General features: G+C 42.2%; 1 protein-coding gene across 1 annotated transcript; it reads left to right on the forward strand.

The window, feature by feature from the left end:
- Nucleotides 1-215: 215 nt before the first annotated feature.
- On the forward strand, nucleotides 216-14,183 carry LOC126455566 (uncharacterized). The gene is made up of 3 exons (XM_050091319.1): nucleotides 216-251; nucleotides 8,231-8,470; nucleotides 13,939-14,183. The coding sequence occupies exons 1-3, from the start codon at nucleotides 240-242 to the stop codon at nucleotides 14,167-14,169; spliced, it is 483 nt and encodes a 160-aa protein (XP_049947276.1). The 5' UTR covers nucleotides 216-239; the 3' UTR covers nucleotides 14,170-14,183.
- The last annotated feature ends 4,047 nt before the right edge of the window (nucleotides 14,184-18,230 follow it).

The following is an 18,230-nucleotide window of genomic DNA, read 5'->3' on the forward strand; positions in this document are numbered from 1 at the left end:
AGGAGGGGAAGGAGCAGTAAGAGGTGGAGAAGAAGGCGCCGGTAATTGTGGTGCGGGCGTCGTCTGGCCAGAGGAGTAGGAAGGGCGGGGAGGGGAGTGGGCGCTGGAGGTGACCGTCGAGAGGCGGCGGACAGAGAATGGCCCTCGCGAAGAAAGTGCCCACCAGCCTATAAGAGCCGGCGGCGGACACCGAGGGGCAGTCAGTTGCGGCCCGGACGTCCTTACGGAAAACTGCAGCCATGCAACTAACGGTAAAGCTGCTAGCCGGGGTCTTACCTCTATCTCTCTGTCTTTATGCGGCTCGCAGATCGCTAAGATCGCTCTCTGCCTCCTTTTATCTGTTGTTCTCTTTAGTCCGAAGATTGGTCTGATGCTGCTTTCCATGCTAGTCTTTCGTGTACAAGCCTCTTCATCAGTTCACAGTAATTGGAAGAAAGTCATCGAGTGAGATAGAAGTAATAACTGGCGTTCCTCAAGGAAGTGTCGTAGGTCCTCTGGTGTTTTGATCTACATAAACTAGTTAGGAGACAATCTGACCAGCCCACATAGATTGTTTGCAGGAGATGTTGTCATTTACCGTCTTGTAGAGTCATGAGATGATCATAACCATCTGCAAAAAGATGTACACGAGATAGCCGTATGCTGCGAAAAATGGCAGTAAACTCTAAATAACAAAAACCATGAATTGATCCACAAAAGTAGTAAAAGGAATCCGCTAAATTTCGGAGAACTTTCTCATGCTGGGAAATGAGAAGGAGCAATCAGTCTGTTTTACTTGGTAAAAAACTTTATCTAGCCAAGATCGCATAAATAATTGGAAACTCATGCCAAGTTGTCATATTGGTGGATAAAATGTAGCACATTATGCAAAGGTTTCTCACAAATACAATCAAATAGCACCTTGTGTTCATGGTCATGTCCGTATATGTAAACACATGTAATAGTTTGAATTTTACCGTATACTGTGTTTCTTAAGTCTCAACAAACATCTATGAACTCATATACGGACATGGCCATCGGCACAAGGTGCTTTTTGATGGTAAATCTTTTATTGCTGATAAACCTTTGCATAATTTGCTACATTTTACCCGCTAATATGACAACTTGACATGAGGCTCCAGCTCGCAATGAACACTTTTTGTAACAATAACTTTTGAAGACCAGAAAAAACCGTTTGTGAAAATAAGTATTTACGCAATCTTGAAAATAAAAAAAAAATTTGCGCTAAATTTCGGTAACATGATAAATCACACAAATCTAAAGATTGTGAATTCAGCTACGTACTTAGAGATTAAAATTACGAGAAACTGAAACTAGAAAAATCACATATGATAATCTTGTGGGGAAAGCTAACCGAAGACCGTGGTTTATTGGCAAAACAGAAAATGCGATGCGTCTACTAAAGAGGCTGCTTACACTTCACTTGTACGCCCTCTTCTGGAGTACTGCTGTGTGGTGTTGGATTCGCATCAAAAAATGGTTCAAATGGCTCTGAGCACTATGGGACTTAACTGCTGTGATCATCAGTCCCCTAGAACTTAGAACTACTTAAACCTAACTAACCTAAGGACATCACACACATCCATGCCCGAGGCAGGAATCGAACCTGCTACCGTAGCGGTCGCGCGGTTCCAGAATGTAGCGCCAAGAACCACTCGTCCACAACGGCCGGCGGATTCGCATCAATTAGATTTGACGGAGGACATCGAAAACGTCCAGAGAATGGCAGCTCGTTTTGCACTGTGGCGAAATGGAGGAGAGGGTGCTACGGATATGACACGCGAATGCGATGACAATAATTAAAGCAACGGTGTTTTTCGTTGCGACAGGGGCTTGTCATGAAATTTCAATCACTATGTTTTTCTACAGAGTGTGAAATATTCTGCTGGTGGCCACCGACATAGGGAGAACTGATTATCGTAATAAAATAAGATAAACCAGAGCTCGCACGAATAGATTTGTTTGTTTTTTCCCGCAAGTTATTCGAGAGTGGGACGCTAGAGAAGTAGCTTGAAGGTTGTTCAATGAACCCTCTGCCAGGCACCTAATTGTGAGTTGCAGAGTAATCATTTAGATGTACATACAGATCTTTTCGTAACTACTCCGCCTGCATCCATCCGTTTGAACTTGCTTACGGTAATCATTCCTTGGTGTACGTCTACAATTTCCCCGCTACCCTCTCTGTCTCTCTCTGTCTCTCTCTCTCTCTCTCACACACACACAGACAGTCAGACACTTCCCTGCATTAGAAAACCGACGAGTCGCTCAGGTTTTATCCCATGAACCTTTTAGTCAAGCGATGCCACAAATCCTTCTCTTTTTTTTCCGCAACTTGTTCAGTACCTCCTCGTTAGTTATTCGTTCTACCCATGTAGCGTTCTACTGTGACCAGCTGCTTTCTGGGAAGGGCAACTACAGCTCTGAGACAATTGCGATTAACAATAAAAACACTCATCACTCAATAACTACTCAAATTATCGTAATAATTGTAACAATTAAAAAATTCAAGAATGACGATGTGTTTCCAAAAGCTGCAGAGCTGTATGAAGGTGCTTCATTCGCAAGTCGCGGTTTCACGCCAATATAGACGCATCTTTAGCTGTATAATGGTTACATTTTCATAATGTAGACGGACAGTTACAGTCTCAGCATTCGGGAAGTTATCCACGTTAAGAGTCAAATAATATTGATGGCTTGTCATAATAAAACTTAGTACATCCAAAAGATGCTTTGTACATTTGTACATTTTGACAAGGACACTTTGGATGTACTCAATTTTATTATGACATCCGTCCAGTGTAGTTTGACTTTTAACATGGATAATTTTCCACTTGCTGGGACACCGTAATTGTTCATCCATATAATGAAAATACAACTATAATAAGCCTGAAGATGCGTCTATAGTGAATGAAGTCGGTAGTTGCAAATAATACGCTTTCAAAAGCTCTGCGGATTTTGGAAACACCTCATCATTTTTTACTTTTTTAATTTTTATAATTTTTGTTACAGTTTCAATTATTATTAGGTGTTGAGTGTTTTGAATTGTTATTCACAAAGTTCTACAGTAACACTAAATTTCGAAAGCTCCTCTTCTTGTCTCATCTGCTTACTGTTGACATTTCACTTTAGGCTACATTATGTTCAAATACTTACAGAAAAGCGTTCCTAACATTTAAATTTACGTGAGATGTTAAAAAATTCCACTTCTTCAGGAATACTTTTCTTGCAACTACCAGCCCGCATTTTATGTTTTCTCCCACTTCGACCATCGTCAGTTATTTTGCTGCCCAAAGAGGAAAACTCAGCTACTACTAAAAAATAATTCCCTCATCATCGTCTGATTTAGATCAATTACATTCCATTACCCTTCTTTAATTTTTGTTGACGTTGTTCTTATAATCTCTCATCAGTACAATATCCATGTCCTTCAACTGAAGATCAAAGTCTTACGCTAAATTGCAATGTATGTGGCAAACATCATAGCTTTCATTTCTTCTCCCTGAACTTCAATTCCCTTCCCAAAAGGGCACCCTGGTTTCGTCACGGTGCAGATACGTTGCAGATACTGCGTTTACGCAAGGAACGCCAATTGTAGTGAAGTACTGGATAATCTTATCCTGCTGAGGACAGGTAGACTGTATTTGCCACGGTGTAGTTTCTTTTTATGCTTGCGTAGATTTTCCGTTAGCCTACTCTGCTTATCTGACCATGATATTTTTGTCGCCGAAATCGGTAACGGGTCCCACAAAAATACTTGGCTTGGGTGAGATAAGTCTTAGCAATCGTCGACCCTGTACGCAACGACTGGAATGACAGCACTTACATAAAAATTCTTATCATAAACGGTCGCCAACACTGAGAATTCCAGTAAGACAAGCGATTAGATACATTTAGATTTGTTATATCCACTTTACTGACCACTTTAGGTAGCACTTCTGATGTTTAACGCGCCTCTGGGTTTAACACATCACTCATAATAACCCTGGCCAGAAACATCTTACAATTGTACCAGAAACATGTATCTTAAGCTTTCGGGTGCAAACGAGGTTTAGCACAGCTATTGGTTACCAAGACAACATACTACTGGGCTTTCGTCAGTCCAACAAGCCCATATTACAAATCAGTGTTACACAAAGTCTCCTCTAGCTGGGAAGTTCTCCACGTATTCCTGGGATAGAATCCTGGACAGATAGCTGCACTTTCTGAGAAATGCCATCAATCACGGGCCGGACGTCCACACCCCTCACCCCCCCCCCCCCCCCAAATTCTGTCTGCCTTTGCTCTTACCTTTTACTAAAATCTGGCATTCTAGTCTCAGTCAGATTTTTCTCCTACCTTACATTTCTCTCTTCTAAACATTACTCTTAATTACAAGTGTATTACTTCAGTTATCTCTGTTCTGTGATTTGCTGATACGGTGTTTGGCGCACGGAAATTATTAGGTACGAGTGGGAGGAAAGCTACGTGTCCAGACTACTCCTAGAATTCCATCCGAACCAATGTTCTGGTCTTCTGGGAGGCCATTTCGGAGAATTTGCCGGCCGGGGTGGCCGAGCGGTTCTAGGCGCTACAGTCTGGAACCGCGCGACCGCTACGGTCGCAGGTTCGAATCCTGCCTCGGGCATGGATGTGTGTGATGTCCTTAGTTAGGTTTAAATAGTTCTATGTTCCAGGGGACTGATGACCTCAGCAGTTAAGTCCCATAGTGCTCAGAGCCATTTTCGGAGAATAAGCGACATATCTGATCTACAAGTGCTACCGCTATCCTCTCGCATCATTCGCTCTGCCCGACGTAGAAAATCTATCGCACAAAGTCTAATTGTCCAGCGTCTATAAAATGTTTAATAGCTGCACGGCAGGACTATATCGCTGCCTACCAACTTCAGTCCTGCGTCAGATATGGAAAAATAAGAAGTTTATGAAAAAAGGTCGGCTTTTATGGATCATGCTGAAAAACGTTTCAGACCTCACCCAATAACCAACATTTGATTTTCAAAGGAACAATCAGCGATCTATAATTCGACTTCTATCGAGTGAGACCGACTCAAAAAGAAAACGTATTATTATCCTGCAGCAGATGAAAATTACAAATTTTTCAACTGATATTGAAAAACTGCACTAATTTAAAAATTTACAATGTTATGTAATGATGTATCATAGAATGACAGGTCAGTAGTTGATTATACCTCTTTTATGCTGGTATTATTAATTCTGTTGCTCCCTTCAATGAGGCAATCGAAATTGTTGTTGTTATGAAAATGCTGCCATAAGAGTAATGGGATACCTCCTCACGTCGTGTCGGACCTCCTTCTTCCCGGCGCAAGGCTGCAGCTCAACATGGCAGGCACTCAACAAGTCGTTGGCAGGGACTCAACAAGCCGTTGAAAGTCACCTGCAGAACTACTGAGCCACGCTGCACCTATAGCCGTCTGTAATTGCAAAAGTGTTGACGGTGCAGTATTTTGATCACGATCTGACCTCTCAATTATGTTCCCAAACTGTTCGATGGGATTCATGTCGGGATATCTTGCTGGCTAAATCATTCGCTCGATATATCCAGAATGATCTTCAAACCATTCGCGAACAACTGTGGCCTGTGATATGGCACATTGTCATCCATAAAAAAAATCCACCGTTGTTTGGAAACATGAGGTCTGAGAATGGCTGCAAATGGTCTCCCAGTAACCATTTCTAGTCAATGATCGGTTCAGTTGGACAAGAGGACCCACTTCATTCCATGTAAACACAGTCCACATCATTATGGAGCCACCACCATCTTGCACAGTGTCTTGTTGACAGCTTGTGTCCATTGCTTCGTGGCGTCTGCGCCACACTCGAATACCACCATTAGTTCATACGATCTTAAATCGGGACTCATCCCACCAGGCCACGGTTTTCCATTCATCTATGGTCCAGCCGATATGGTTACGAACCCAGCAGCGGCGCTGGAGGCAATGTCGTGCTGTTAGCAAAGGCACCCGCATTAGTCGTCTGCTGCCATAGCCCATTAACGCCAGATTTAAAAAATGGCTCAAATGGCTCTAAGTACTAAGGGACATAACATCTGAGGTCATCAGTCCCCTAGACTTTACAGAACTATTTCAACCTAACTAAGCTAAGGACATCACACACATCCATACCTGAGGCAGGATTCGAACCTGCGACTGTAACAGCCGCGTGGTTCCAGACTTAAGCGCCTAGAACCGCTCGGCCACGCCAAATTTCGCCACACTCGTAGTATCCCAAGTTGATTTCTGTGGTTATTTCACGCAGTGTTGCTTGTCTTGACAACTCTACGCAAACGCCGCTGCTCTCGGTAGTTACGTGAAGGCCGTGGACCACTCTGTTGTCCGTTTTCAGAGGCAATGCCTGAAATTTGGTATTCTCGACACACTCTTGACGCTGTGGATGTCGTAACAATGAATTCCCTAACGACTTCCGAAATGGAATGTTCCATGCGTGTAGCTCCAACTATCACTCCGCATTCAAAGTCTGTTAATTCGCGTCGTGTGGCCACAATCAGGTCGGAAAACATTTACATGAATCGCCTGCGTACGAAAGACAACTTTTCAGGTGAAGCTCATTTTTTCAGTGTTGAAGAGGGTAATAAATGAGAGTAAGGTTTGCTGGCTTGGAAGCAGACATTAGGAGAAGGCGAGCCCAAAGGATAGGAGAAACACTGAATGCGGTTTAGCCAGTGCAAGTCTTAGAGCTGACAGCGTATTTGTTCCTGAAGTAGAAGTCTTCATAAAGTTCATTATCTTATTATTCGTATTTCTCTTAGTGAAGCATCAAACGTGAGATTATGTAGGGGACGTTGGCGAGTAAGCTGGAAATATAACCCAGCAACGTCTCTTATTGGCCACAACTACAGTACTGGTCATTAAAATTGCTACACCACGAAGATGACGTGCTACAGACGCGAAATTTAACCGACAGGAAGAAGATGCTGTGATATGCAAATGATTAGCTTTTCAGAGCATTCACACAATTTTGGCGCCGGTGGCGACACCTACAACGTGCTCACATGAGGAAAGTTTCCAACCGATTTCTCGTACACAAACAGCAATTGACCGACGTTGCCTGGTGAAAGGTTGTTGTGATGACTCGTGTAAGGAGGAGAAATGAGTACCATCACGTTTCCGACTTTGATAAAGGTCGTATTGTAGCCTATCGCGATTGCGGTTTATCGTATCGCGACATAGCTGCTCGCGTTGGTCGAAATGCAGTTGCTGTTAGCAGAATATGGAATAGGTGGGTTCAAGAGGGAAATACGGAACGTCGTGCTGGATCCCAACGGCCTCGTATCACTAGCAGTCGAGATGACAGGCATCGTGCAGCCACGTCTCGCTCTCTGAGTCAACAGATAGGGAAGTTTGCAAGACAACAATCATCTGCACGAACAGTTCGACGACGTTTGCAGCAGCATGGACTATCAGCTCGGAGACCATGGCTGCGGTTACCCTTGACGCTGCATCACAGACAGAAGCGCCTGCGATGGTGTACTCACTGACGAACCTGGGTGCATCGCGGTGAACGCACATTGGAAGCGTGTATTCGTCATCGACATACTGGCGTATCACCCGGCTTGATGGTATGGGGTGCCACTGGTTACACGTCTCGGTTACCTCGTGTTCGCATTGACGGCGCTTTAATAGTGGACGTTACATTTTAGCTGTGTTACGACCCGTGGCTCTACCCTTCATTCTATCCCTGCGAAACCCCTCATTTCAGCAGGATAATGCACGACCGCATGTTGCAGGCCCTGTACGAGCCTTTTTGGATACAGAAAATGTTCGACCTCTGCCCTGGCCAGCACATTCTCCAGATCTCTCACCAACTGAAAACGTCTGGTCAATGGTGGCCGTACAACTGGCTCGTCACAATACCCCAGTCACTACTCTTGATGAACTGTGGTATCGTGTTGAAGCTGCATGGGCAACTGTACCTGTACACGCCATCCAAGCTCTGTTTGACTCAATGCCCACGCGTGTCAAGGCCGTTATTACGGCCAGACGTGGTTGTTCTGGGTAGTGATTTCTCAGGATATATGCACCCAAATTGCTTGAAAATGTAATCACATGTCAATTGTAGTATAATATATTTGTCCAATGAATACCCGTTTATCATCTGCATTTCTTCTTGGTGTAGCAATTTTACTGGCCGGTAGTGTATGTTATCACAGCAGCGGCGTGCTGAGAATGCAAATGGTGTATTTTTGTGCCGATAGGTGTCTCTACTGACGGTGGCGCTGGCGGCGTGCCGAGTGGCCGCGATTCCCGGAGTTCATGTGGAGGAGATCAACGGCTACGAAGACGAGGGATACGACGGCGGCTACGGCGGCGGCTATGGCGACGACCATGGAGGCCACGTCAAAATCGTCAAGATCCCGGTCCCACATCCGGTTCCGGTGGCCGTGCCGCACCCCGTGCCCGTGGCCGTGCCGCAGCCCGTCCCAATCCACATCAAGGTGAGGTCTAGGCGGCTGCTACACGACATGCTAAGGAAGGTTCCAACCTTGTGACAGTCTCGACGATTTCGTAGCATCTCTTGGATGCTCTTGCTACCAATACAGCGGAATATTTACCAAGGTGCAATGGAAATTATAGCACCCCACGGGTATGCGAATTTGGAGCAATCAGATCTCTTCTGAAAGTTTCTATCTTTTAATTTTGTCGTCTTGGGAAGCCAACTGTATTCCAGAATAGTTTAGAAAGTATTCCCGGAACTGGTCGGCGCTCCCTGCCAACGATCGTTAATCAAAAATGTTCAAATGGGTGTGAAATCTTATGCGACTTAACTGCTAAAGTCATCAGTCCCTAATCTTACACACTACTTAACTAAATTATCCTAAGGACAAACACACACCTCCATGCCCGTGGGAGGACTCGAACCTCCGGCGGGACCAGCCGCGCAGTCCATGAATGCAACGCCTTAGACCACTACTCCCCCGCGGCGATCGTTAATCCTGCTGTTTCGTTCGAATTGGTCATCAGATACATCCCATATCCAGATGGCAGCGTTTTACGCTTGAAGCTACATATGCATGTTCGCCAATATGTGTTTTTCTTTATCATGAATCATATCCTCAATACTTTGTGTCACGTATTCGAACACTTGTGGCGTCCTATACAATTTTTCCGGCTGATACTCTAATGGAAGGATTAATTAGTAGAGTAAGTACCTGTGCATGTCTTATCATTAAGTCTCACATGAAGAGACCTACTGATAGCTTACGCTTATTAGAGTGTTTCTCAAATATCTTTCTTAGTCAGTTCTGATGACTACCGTGTCATTCGTTATCCTTTGCTTCCAATTAGCTATTAAGGTTTCATTCTTACATGACATTTATGGCCTATTTCTATCTTCCGATCGCTTGCCCTTGTTCAAATTTGTATTTACTTGAACCTTCTACTGAAGGAACATTAGATTTGTGATAAGCCTTTCATAGCCTCCTCGTGTCAATTCTCTTGTGTACCTATTCTTTCTCTCTGCCTCGCGATGACTGGGTGTCGTGTGATGTCCTTAGGTTATTTAGGTTTAAGTAGTTATAAACTCTAAGGGACTGATGTCCGTACCTGTTAAGTCCCATAGTGCTCAGAGCCATTTGAACCAACCTATTCTATCTAGACCGGTGTACCTCTGTGGTACCTTTACATTTTATGTTATTAGATGGTTTCTTTCCCTTGACTCCTCATAAGTATCTTCAACATAAATTTCGATTTAAGTACGTCGTGCACTTTATTTAGTGGCAGTTGTATAGTTAATTTCTGTCATGCAGGATAGCTGCAGTGATATGTATTCGTCCACACATTTTATCCTGCTCTAACATTTTCTTGGTATAGTCTACTGATTTGCTAACATGCGTATTAGATAGCAGGCCCGATTAACGTCACACCTGTCAGACATTATGTTAAACTCCAACTTACCTTTCATTTTCTTTATCACAAACATTTGATTCTTGTAGACATTGAAGTCATTTTTAAGCTTTCCTGCTTCATTATTCACACAGTTCCAAACACCGAAGCACCTTCAGTGCTTCGCCTCAATCTATAATTTCCTTGAATTTCAGAACAGTAACTGAAAATGTATCTTTCAATGATTAATTTCTTATATAGAAACACGTATAAATATACGAATTATTATACGAAATCTCTTATCATTTTATCGCCTTCAAGTCAGATACATGATCTTCTTTCCGTTATTCTTGTTTTAAAATTTATTCCTTGAATCATATGTGAATATCTCCAATTAGTTATCAGATTCCACATTCCACAGGAATGTGTGCTGGTTTCCACACCAGCGATGAATTAGCATACCTTTGGACTCATCTAACAGTACGCGTAGGAGATCTGTATATGTGAGAAACAGTAGCTTGTGAAGTTGGCCAAGGGATTTTTATACCAGGAAGCTATTTTCCACATCTCATACTGCAAGAGTGTTGAGCAATTGTTCACAATTTTGCCGAAGATTATTAGTTTTCTGTTTCAGAATACATAAAGTCCTTTAGTTCCAGGTCGTTGTTGCTTCACCTTCTGTGAAGGTATTAGCACACAGACATCAGTACCAAAATCAGGCACTGTGCATGATTAAAGGAAATCAGAGCGCAAACGAGTGGTCTAATTAGGAAGCATGAGCAGCATAATCGGTCATTCTAACTTCCGTTCTCGGTATGGCTTGGGAAAGGTGAAAGGCGTCAGAGCCGCAATGAAAGACGCTAATAGGTGCTGCCGAGTGAAGGTATGTAGAGCAGCTGCTGCAACTACGCCACCACACCCTTCACTCCGCATTTCTCTCAGCTGCCTTCGTCGTGTACCGAAAAATGTGACAAAGAACAGGAGCATGCCAAATGATGGTACATTTCCTCCGCGTGCCCGTAAAATTGCACTCATCTATTTCTTTACATAACTCTATATACACGCTTAGATTGTTCCTTTGCGAAGGACGCTGGTACGAGGTGGTTTTCATATCATTTTATACATACAGTCCATTGTATATTTTATACCCTCATAAAATATAAATTGCATTTCATAAGTAAGAAAAATTAGTTAATCTAGTAAATTCTGCTCTTTTGAAACCAAAGTAATTACTTTTGATGCAAACATGATATACAGACACAAATATAAAACAATCCGTAAAATTATTCTTGTTATTTCGTCCTGAATGGAATGTTCTTAATAGTAATCAAAGGCAAGAGTTTCCTGTTATTACTGACAAGTTCGAAATTTCTTTATAAATAACAGAAACATGTTGTACATAAGCTCGACGAGGTGTTGAAGCGATGTTTGACGGTTTTTCTTTTTTTTTTTTTTAGTCAGGAAACTGCGATTTCTTACGTTATATGATAAATCGGTATTTTTTTTCAATTTTGTTATAAATAGTTTATTTTTAAGTAACAGATAAGACGATAACTATGTAGAGAATAAATGTTCCCTAGGATACGTGGCCCTTTAATATACCATAACTCAGTCTCTAGAAGTTTCACAACTTCCGGTTTCTAGGAGAATCTGTTAGGACACTGATCAACTACGAAAACAGAACGATCGAAATGAGGTGACGCCCGATAGGTATGCAACACACCTAACGTGCATCTAACATGTGTAAGATCTTAACTGACCAAGTCTACTGGAAAACTATCGTAGTCTGCCCTTAGCTATGAAAATCTTACGGTAGCCTAAAGTAGTTTTACAACTCTAGGCAAGACACAAAGGACGCAGTTCATTCTTATAATAGAGATGAGCTGCGCCAATTTCTTCTGGTTCACCTAGCAGCGTTCCACAGTTCTGTGCGCGGTGATTTCATTGTGCATCAGGACTGCAGATATGAACTTGCAAACAAATGAAAAAATTAATTACGCAACTGTATTTTCTCGAGATGATATTCACACTTTACCTCTCATAAATATTCTACTTTATCAATGGTCTCTTCCACTTCGTTGTGTTATGGCTCTTCTGCGCCATGTAGTTCATCTTAAAATTGTGCTAAATCTGAGCACTTGTTACACAGCCGAACCGTTGCACTATAGAGACGACGTTAATTACGTCACTGTTTGTGACACTAACATTACGAAGAAAGAATGAAATCGCAAGTTACTTGCAAGGATTTCAAAGGAAGGTGTAACGCTTAGACGATCAGAATTGTAGAACGATAAACCGAAATTTGATTTGTGAGTTGATGCCTTGTGCTTTACGTACATTCTGTAATTAATGCAGCTGAACAATGCAGTTGAACAGAAGATGTTTTGTACAGCTCAACGTCTCGAGACACAATTTTGAAAGCGTTCTGCATGATTTCCGACTATACATTTGCATGCATCCAAATATTCCCTGTGTGTAACCGTGGCCCCTGCCCGAGATGGCAGATGGTGATGAAAAACAGACTTTTAAATATGTTTCGAATAGTGGCTCCTTCAACCCGACTAAAGTGATTCACGAAAACAGCACTATCTTAAGTCCTCGTACCTGCGGTTCTCCGAACTAATGCCACATCGGCTGCTCCGCATCCACGTCTAATTACTTGGCTCTGAATTCCGTCTTCTCTTGTGAGCCGGTCTGCTGAGTTTCCCAAACTACTGATGATATTCAAGAACTGGTCGCTCTTGAATATTCCACGGAGTCTCCCTTGCAGGCGCTTAAGTGTTTACCACAGATCTCTCGGAAAATCTAACTGTTGATTTCCCACTGCATATAGTTTCACAATAACGCTCCGTGATAACATAGTGAAAGAAGATATCAACAAACCACTAATTCCGCATTTTGAAACCAATTTATTCTCCTGCTAAAGCTCATCAGTCCACATTTTTCCAAATATAAGACTAATTGTCAGTCATTACTTAAACTATACTCTTTAAGTGGTTCTGATCCCATTATAGTTACTTAACGATAGTACCTTACTGTGTACAGTTGTGCCGTCATGGAGGAATTCGAGTGTACTACACACGCTGTTTCATAGGTAATTTGTACTTATTAAGGACTCGAGTATTTTTGGGGATCTCCAGACGTTAATTAGATTATTAAAATCTGCCTAGAGAAAGGCACCGGTTTCTATCAGCTAAAACTCATCGATTTGCCAGCCTCTTTTGTCCCGAAAAAATGTATTTGCTTCTTCACGCTGAAGTAAAAAGTGCGAGCTATCTTTAATGGCTGTCGGCTTTAAATGTGCTGTTACTGTGTGTGTTTTAAAGCTGTGTAGGACAAGGATTAAGGTAATGAAATCAGCAGTACAAGAATCCAATAGTAATAAACAAATATAATATCAATTATCATTTGTGTGGCCATATTATCCGTAGCTGCTCTAAAATTCCTGAGGGTATTTTCGGTCTGTCGTTTCAACTACAAGAAAATGCGTGTTTCTTTTCACCAAAGGCGTTTCGCTTTATTGAGGTATAGCATCATCAGTGGTCTGTAGTTAAAGATATGCATAATTTGACTTATTTTTAAGATCGAAAAACAGTTCGCTAAGTGTTTTTTTTTATCTTAAAAACACAGTTCGTTAACGGTTTTTCGATCTTAAAAAAAGAAACAAATTATAAATATCTTTAATTACAGACCACTGATGATGCTTTACCTCAAGAAAGCGAAACGCGACTGGTAAAAAAAATGACACATTTTCTTGCAGTTGTAACTACAGAACGAAAATACCCTCAGAAATATAATATGTGTGATGATCACATTCAGATGTAGCTAAATTCCAGCAGAATTGCGGCTGAAAAGGCTTAATGAGGCACCAGCCGAATTTGACGGAAAAATAATCTTTTCGAAGGGTATGATGGACTAACAATGTAACAACAATATCCGTAAATTCACATCGCAAGCTCTCCTGACGTTCAGAAACATGTTTTAATGGCAAGTGGAGCAGAAAAATAACAAAAGAGAAGGAATAATATGGACAGCAGTGCTTCGGTGTGTGAGGAGGTGACATCATTGTTTTGGTTGACAGGTGCCTGAGCGTATCGAGGTTCCCGTCGTACGTACGGTGCACATACCGGTCGACAAGCCGGTGCCGGTACGTGTGGAGAAGATCGTCCCCGTGCCTGTGGTGAAGCCGGTGCCTTTCCACGTGGAGAAGCCGGTACCCGTGCCCGTGCACAAGCCCTACCCCGTCAAGGTGCCCGTCGTCAAGACCATACACCACTACATCAAGACGGGAGGCGGCCACAGCAAGTGGTGAAGCCGAGCAGAACTACCCTCTGTTGACATCTTTGTTATTGTTTTTGTTACTTTTGTAATAAAATTTTGAAATATTTGACTTGTCTTATTTTCTCGAAAATATTCCCCACATATCAATACACGAATTTACATGCCAGCAGGGACAGACTAGATGGAACAAGAAATTGTCTACAGTTTTGTACTCAAACGAGACTGCATTTATAATTGATGGAAGGGCATGAAAGGGAGGCTGTAGTTGACAGAGTAGTGAGACAGGGCTCTAACCTGTAACTGAAGCTACTGAATTTGTGCACTGAGAAGTCTGGAAAGGGAAAAAGGCCCAAGAAATTGAAATAAAAACTCTGAAGGTTATTACAGACAATTGTAATTCTGGCAGATATGGCAAAAGACTTGGCAGATCAGTTGAACAGAATCGACAGTATTTTGAAAAGAGGTTATAAGGTGAATATCAACAACAGTGAAATAAGGATAATGAGATGTAACGGTATTTTAAGGGGCATTCAAAAAGAAACTAGCCGGAGGCATAATTCCAGAAACCAGTACAAGAAGTATTGACCCTGGCTGTTGAGACACTTGTTCCACTGCGACACAAGGCAGTGAATGGCTGTTTCATAAAATTCCCGGGGCTGCGATGTTAACCAGTTCCGCACGTACAGCTGCACTTCGCCCTCCACACGAGTGAAGGAAAGGTTATGCTGACGTTCTTCTTTGACCAAGTTGGCCCCCTTCCGATTCACTTCTTGCAGCACGGAACAACAGTGAATGACCAGCGTTACTCGAAACCTTGACCATCCTTCGCTAACCGATCAAATCAAAACGACCAGGCAATCTCATCCGTGGGGTCATTCTGCTCCACGACAATGCAAAGCTTCATACGGCCGATACAGCGGCAGCACGTCTGCAGAAATTCAAATGGGAGGTTCTCGGCCACCCTCCATGCAGCCCGGACCTCTCTCCCTGTGATTACGCCATTTTTTGTCCCCTTAAAAACGCTCTGAGGGCAAACGACGCACCTCGGACGACGACGTCCAGCTGTACGTGAGGAACTGGTTAACATCGCAGCCATTCACTACCTTGTGTCGCAGTGGGACAACTGTCTCAACAGCCAGGATCAATATTTCTGACATACAGGTACTCGTTTCTATAATAATTCCTCTGGCTCGTTTGTTTTTTAATGCCCCTTATAAATCGGGATGTTTTCAGGGAATTAGATTAGAAAATGAGACTCTATAGGTATTGTATGAATTTTAGCTTTTTGGGGAGAAAAAAGGCTGGGGACGGTCGAACTAGAGAGGAACTAAAATCTAGACAAAGTATTTCTCAAAAATTGAAATTTATTGTAATCGAATATAAATTTTAAAGTTGTGAAAGCCTTCCTCAAGGTGTAGCTTTGTACGGAAGTGAAACTCGGACGCTACAGGAAAATGCTTAAGACTTGGTGGATAGACCGGATAACAAATGAAGATAGAAGTGCATAGCACAACTTGACGAAAAGACAGGAATCGGTTAATAGGACAACTTGACAAAAAGAAAGGAATCGGTTAACAGGACAATATGACGCAACAGAGACATCGTCACTTTGGTAACGGATAGGTACGATGGGACTAGAGGTTACGGAGTAAGCAGGTTGACTTTCAGTAATTAGACGGAAATACGCAGCACCAGACCAGTCTTTGGGCAGGAGACCGCAGGAACAACAACAACAGGACCAACACAAGTACCTATATCAGTATTCTAAAACTTAAAAAAAGGAAGAAATGACACCAGAAGCTACAACATTTGTGTCGATAGCTGTAATGGCAAGATGACATTTGCATACAAAACACATCCGTATTACAGAACCGCCGAAACGGTGCTCGGTTCCAGTTGCGCGTTGCTTGTCGAACGGCATCCAGGGCAACAAAAATTGGATTTTCAGTGTGTCATTTGATTACTGACCGAGTCTAATAATTTGAAATTGTTTCACAATCTGCTCATTAAAGGTTATAATCTTATGCTACAGGTTAAACACAATAAGTTAGATATTAGGAACTCTGTACATGTCTGGAGGCTACGTAATTCACAGCACAGAAATTATCCAGACTATTCATCCAGTATTTGAGAATGAGAGCAATTCGGAACTTCTAACATGCTTCGCACATAATTTCAAGCCTCTCCGCAAAATTTTCTAGCTGAGCCACGCCTCCTCCCCCTCCCCCCCACCCACCCACACACACACGCACAGAACAGCGAAAGAAAAAAAATATATCGATTACTGTTTTTTTCTGTTCATGCAATAAAACTTCAGGATGTTACATCTTAATTCATTACTTTACATTTTAAACTATTACTCCTTCACTAATGACTCTGTTTGCAATTCGTTTTGCAGACAGTATCAGACATAGCTATTGTGTGTCTTTCTACCGTCCACGCTCATTGTGCTCTTCATACACAGTCCGATAAATCAAAATAAAGAAAGAGAACACTGTACAAGTATAAACAAATATGTTGTTGTTGTTGTGGTCTTCAGTCCTGAGACTGGTTTGATGCAGCTCTCCATGCTACTCTATCCTGTGCAAGCTTCTTCATCTCCCAGTACGTACTGCAACCTACATCCTCCTGAATCTGTTTAGTATATTCATCTCTTGGTCTCTCTCTGTGATTTTTACCCTCCACGCTGCCCTCCAATACTAAATTGGTGATCCCTCGATATCTCAGAACATGTCCTACCAACCGATCCCTTCTTCTAGTCAAGTTGTGCCACAAGCTCCTCTTCTCCCCAATTCTACCTCATTAGTTATGTGGTCTACCCATCTAATCTTCAGCATTCTTCTGTAGCACCACATTTCGAAAGGTTCTATTCTCTTCTTGTCTAAACTATTTATTGTTCACGTTTCACTTCCATACATGGCTACACTCCACACAAATACTTTAAGAAACGACTTCCTGGCATTTAAATCTGTACTCGATGTTAACAAATTTTTCTTCTTAAGAAACGCTTTCCTTGGCATTGCCAGTCTACATTTTATATCCTCTCTACTTCTATCATCATCAGTTGTTTTGCTCCCCAAATAGAAAAACTGCTTTACTACTTTAAGTGTCTCATTTCCTAATCTAATTCCCTCAGCATCACCCGACTTAATGCGACTACATTCCATTATCCTCGTTTTGCTTTTGTTGATGTTCATCTTATACCCTCCTTTCAAGACACCGTCCATTCCGTTCAACTGTTCTTCCAAGTCCCTTGCTGCCTCTGAAGGAATTGCAATGTCATCAGCGAACCTCAAAGTTTTTATTTCTTCTCCGTGGATTTTAATACCTACTCCGAACTTTTCTTTTGTTTCCTTTATTGCTTGCTCAATATACAGATTGAATAACATCGGGGAGAGGCTACAACCCTGTCTCACTCCCTTCCCAACCACTGCTTCCCTTTCATGTCCCTCGACTCTCATAACTGCTACCTGCTTTCTGTACAAATTGTAAATAGCCTTTCGCTCCCTGTATTTTACCCCTGCCACCTTTAGAATTTGAGAGTATTCCAATCAACATTGTCAAAAGCTTTCTCTAAGCCTACAAATGCTAGAAACGTAGGTTTGCCTTTCCTTAATCGTTCTTCTAAGATAAGTCGTAGGGTTAGTATTGCCTCACGTGTTCCAACATTTCTACGGAATCGAAACTGATCTTCCCCGAGGTCGGCTTCTACCAGTTTTTCCATTCGTCTGTAAAGAATTCGCGTTAGTATTTTGCAGCTGTGACTTATTAAACTGATAGTTCGGTAATTTTCACATCTGTCAACACCTGCTTTCTTTGGAATTGGAATTATTATATTCTTCTTGAAGTCTGAGGGTATTTCGCCTGTCTCATACATCTTGCTCACAAGATGGTAGAGTTTTGTCAGGACTGGCTCTCCCAAGGCTGTCAATAGTTCTAATGGAATGTTGTCTACTCCGGGGGCCTTGTTTCGACTCAGGTCTTTCAGTGTTCTGTCAAACTCTTCACACAGTATCATGTCTCCCATTTCATCTTCATCTACATCCTCTTCCATTTCCATAATATTGTCCTCAAGTACATCACCCTTGTATA

Source organism: Schistocerca serialis, chromosome 2 (assembly GCF_023864345.2).
Source record: "Schistocerca serialis cubense isolate TAMUIC-IGC-003099 chromosome 2, iqSchSeri2.2, whole genome shotgun sequence".
In the NCBI taxonomy this organism is placed as follows: Eukaryota; Metazoa; Arthropoda; class Insecta; order Orthoptera; family Acrididae; genus Schistocerca; species Schistocerca serialis.

Coding starts and splice junctions, on each gene's coding strand:
- LOC126455566 (XM_050091319.1), top strand. Junction 8,471..13,938: donor CCGTCCCAATCCACATCAAG/GTGAGGTCTAGG, acceptor TTTGGTTGACAG/GTGCCTGAGCGTATCGAGGT.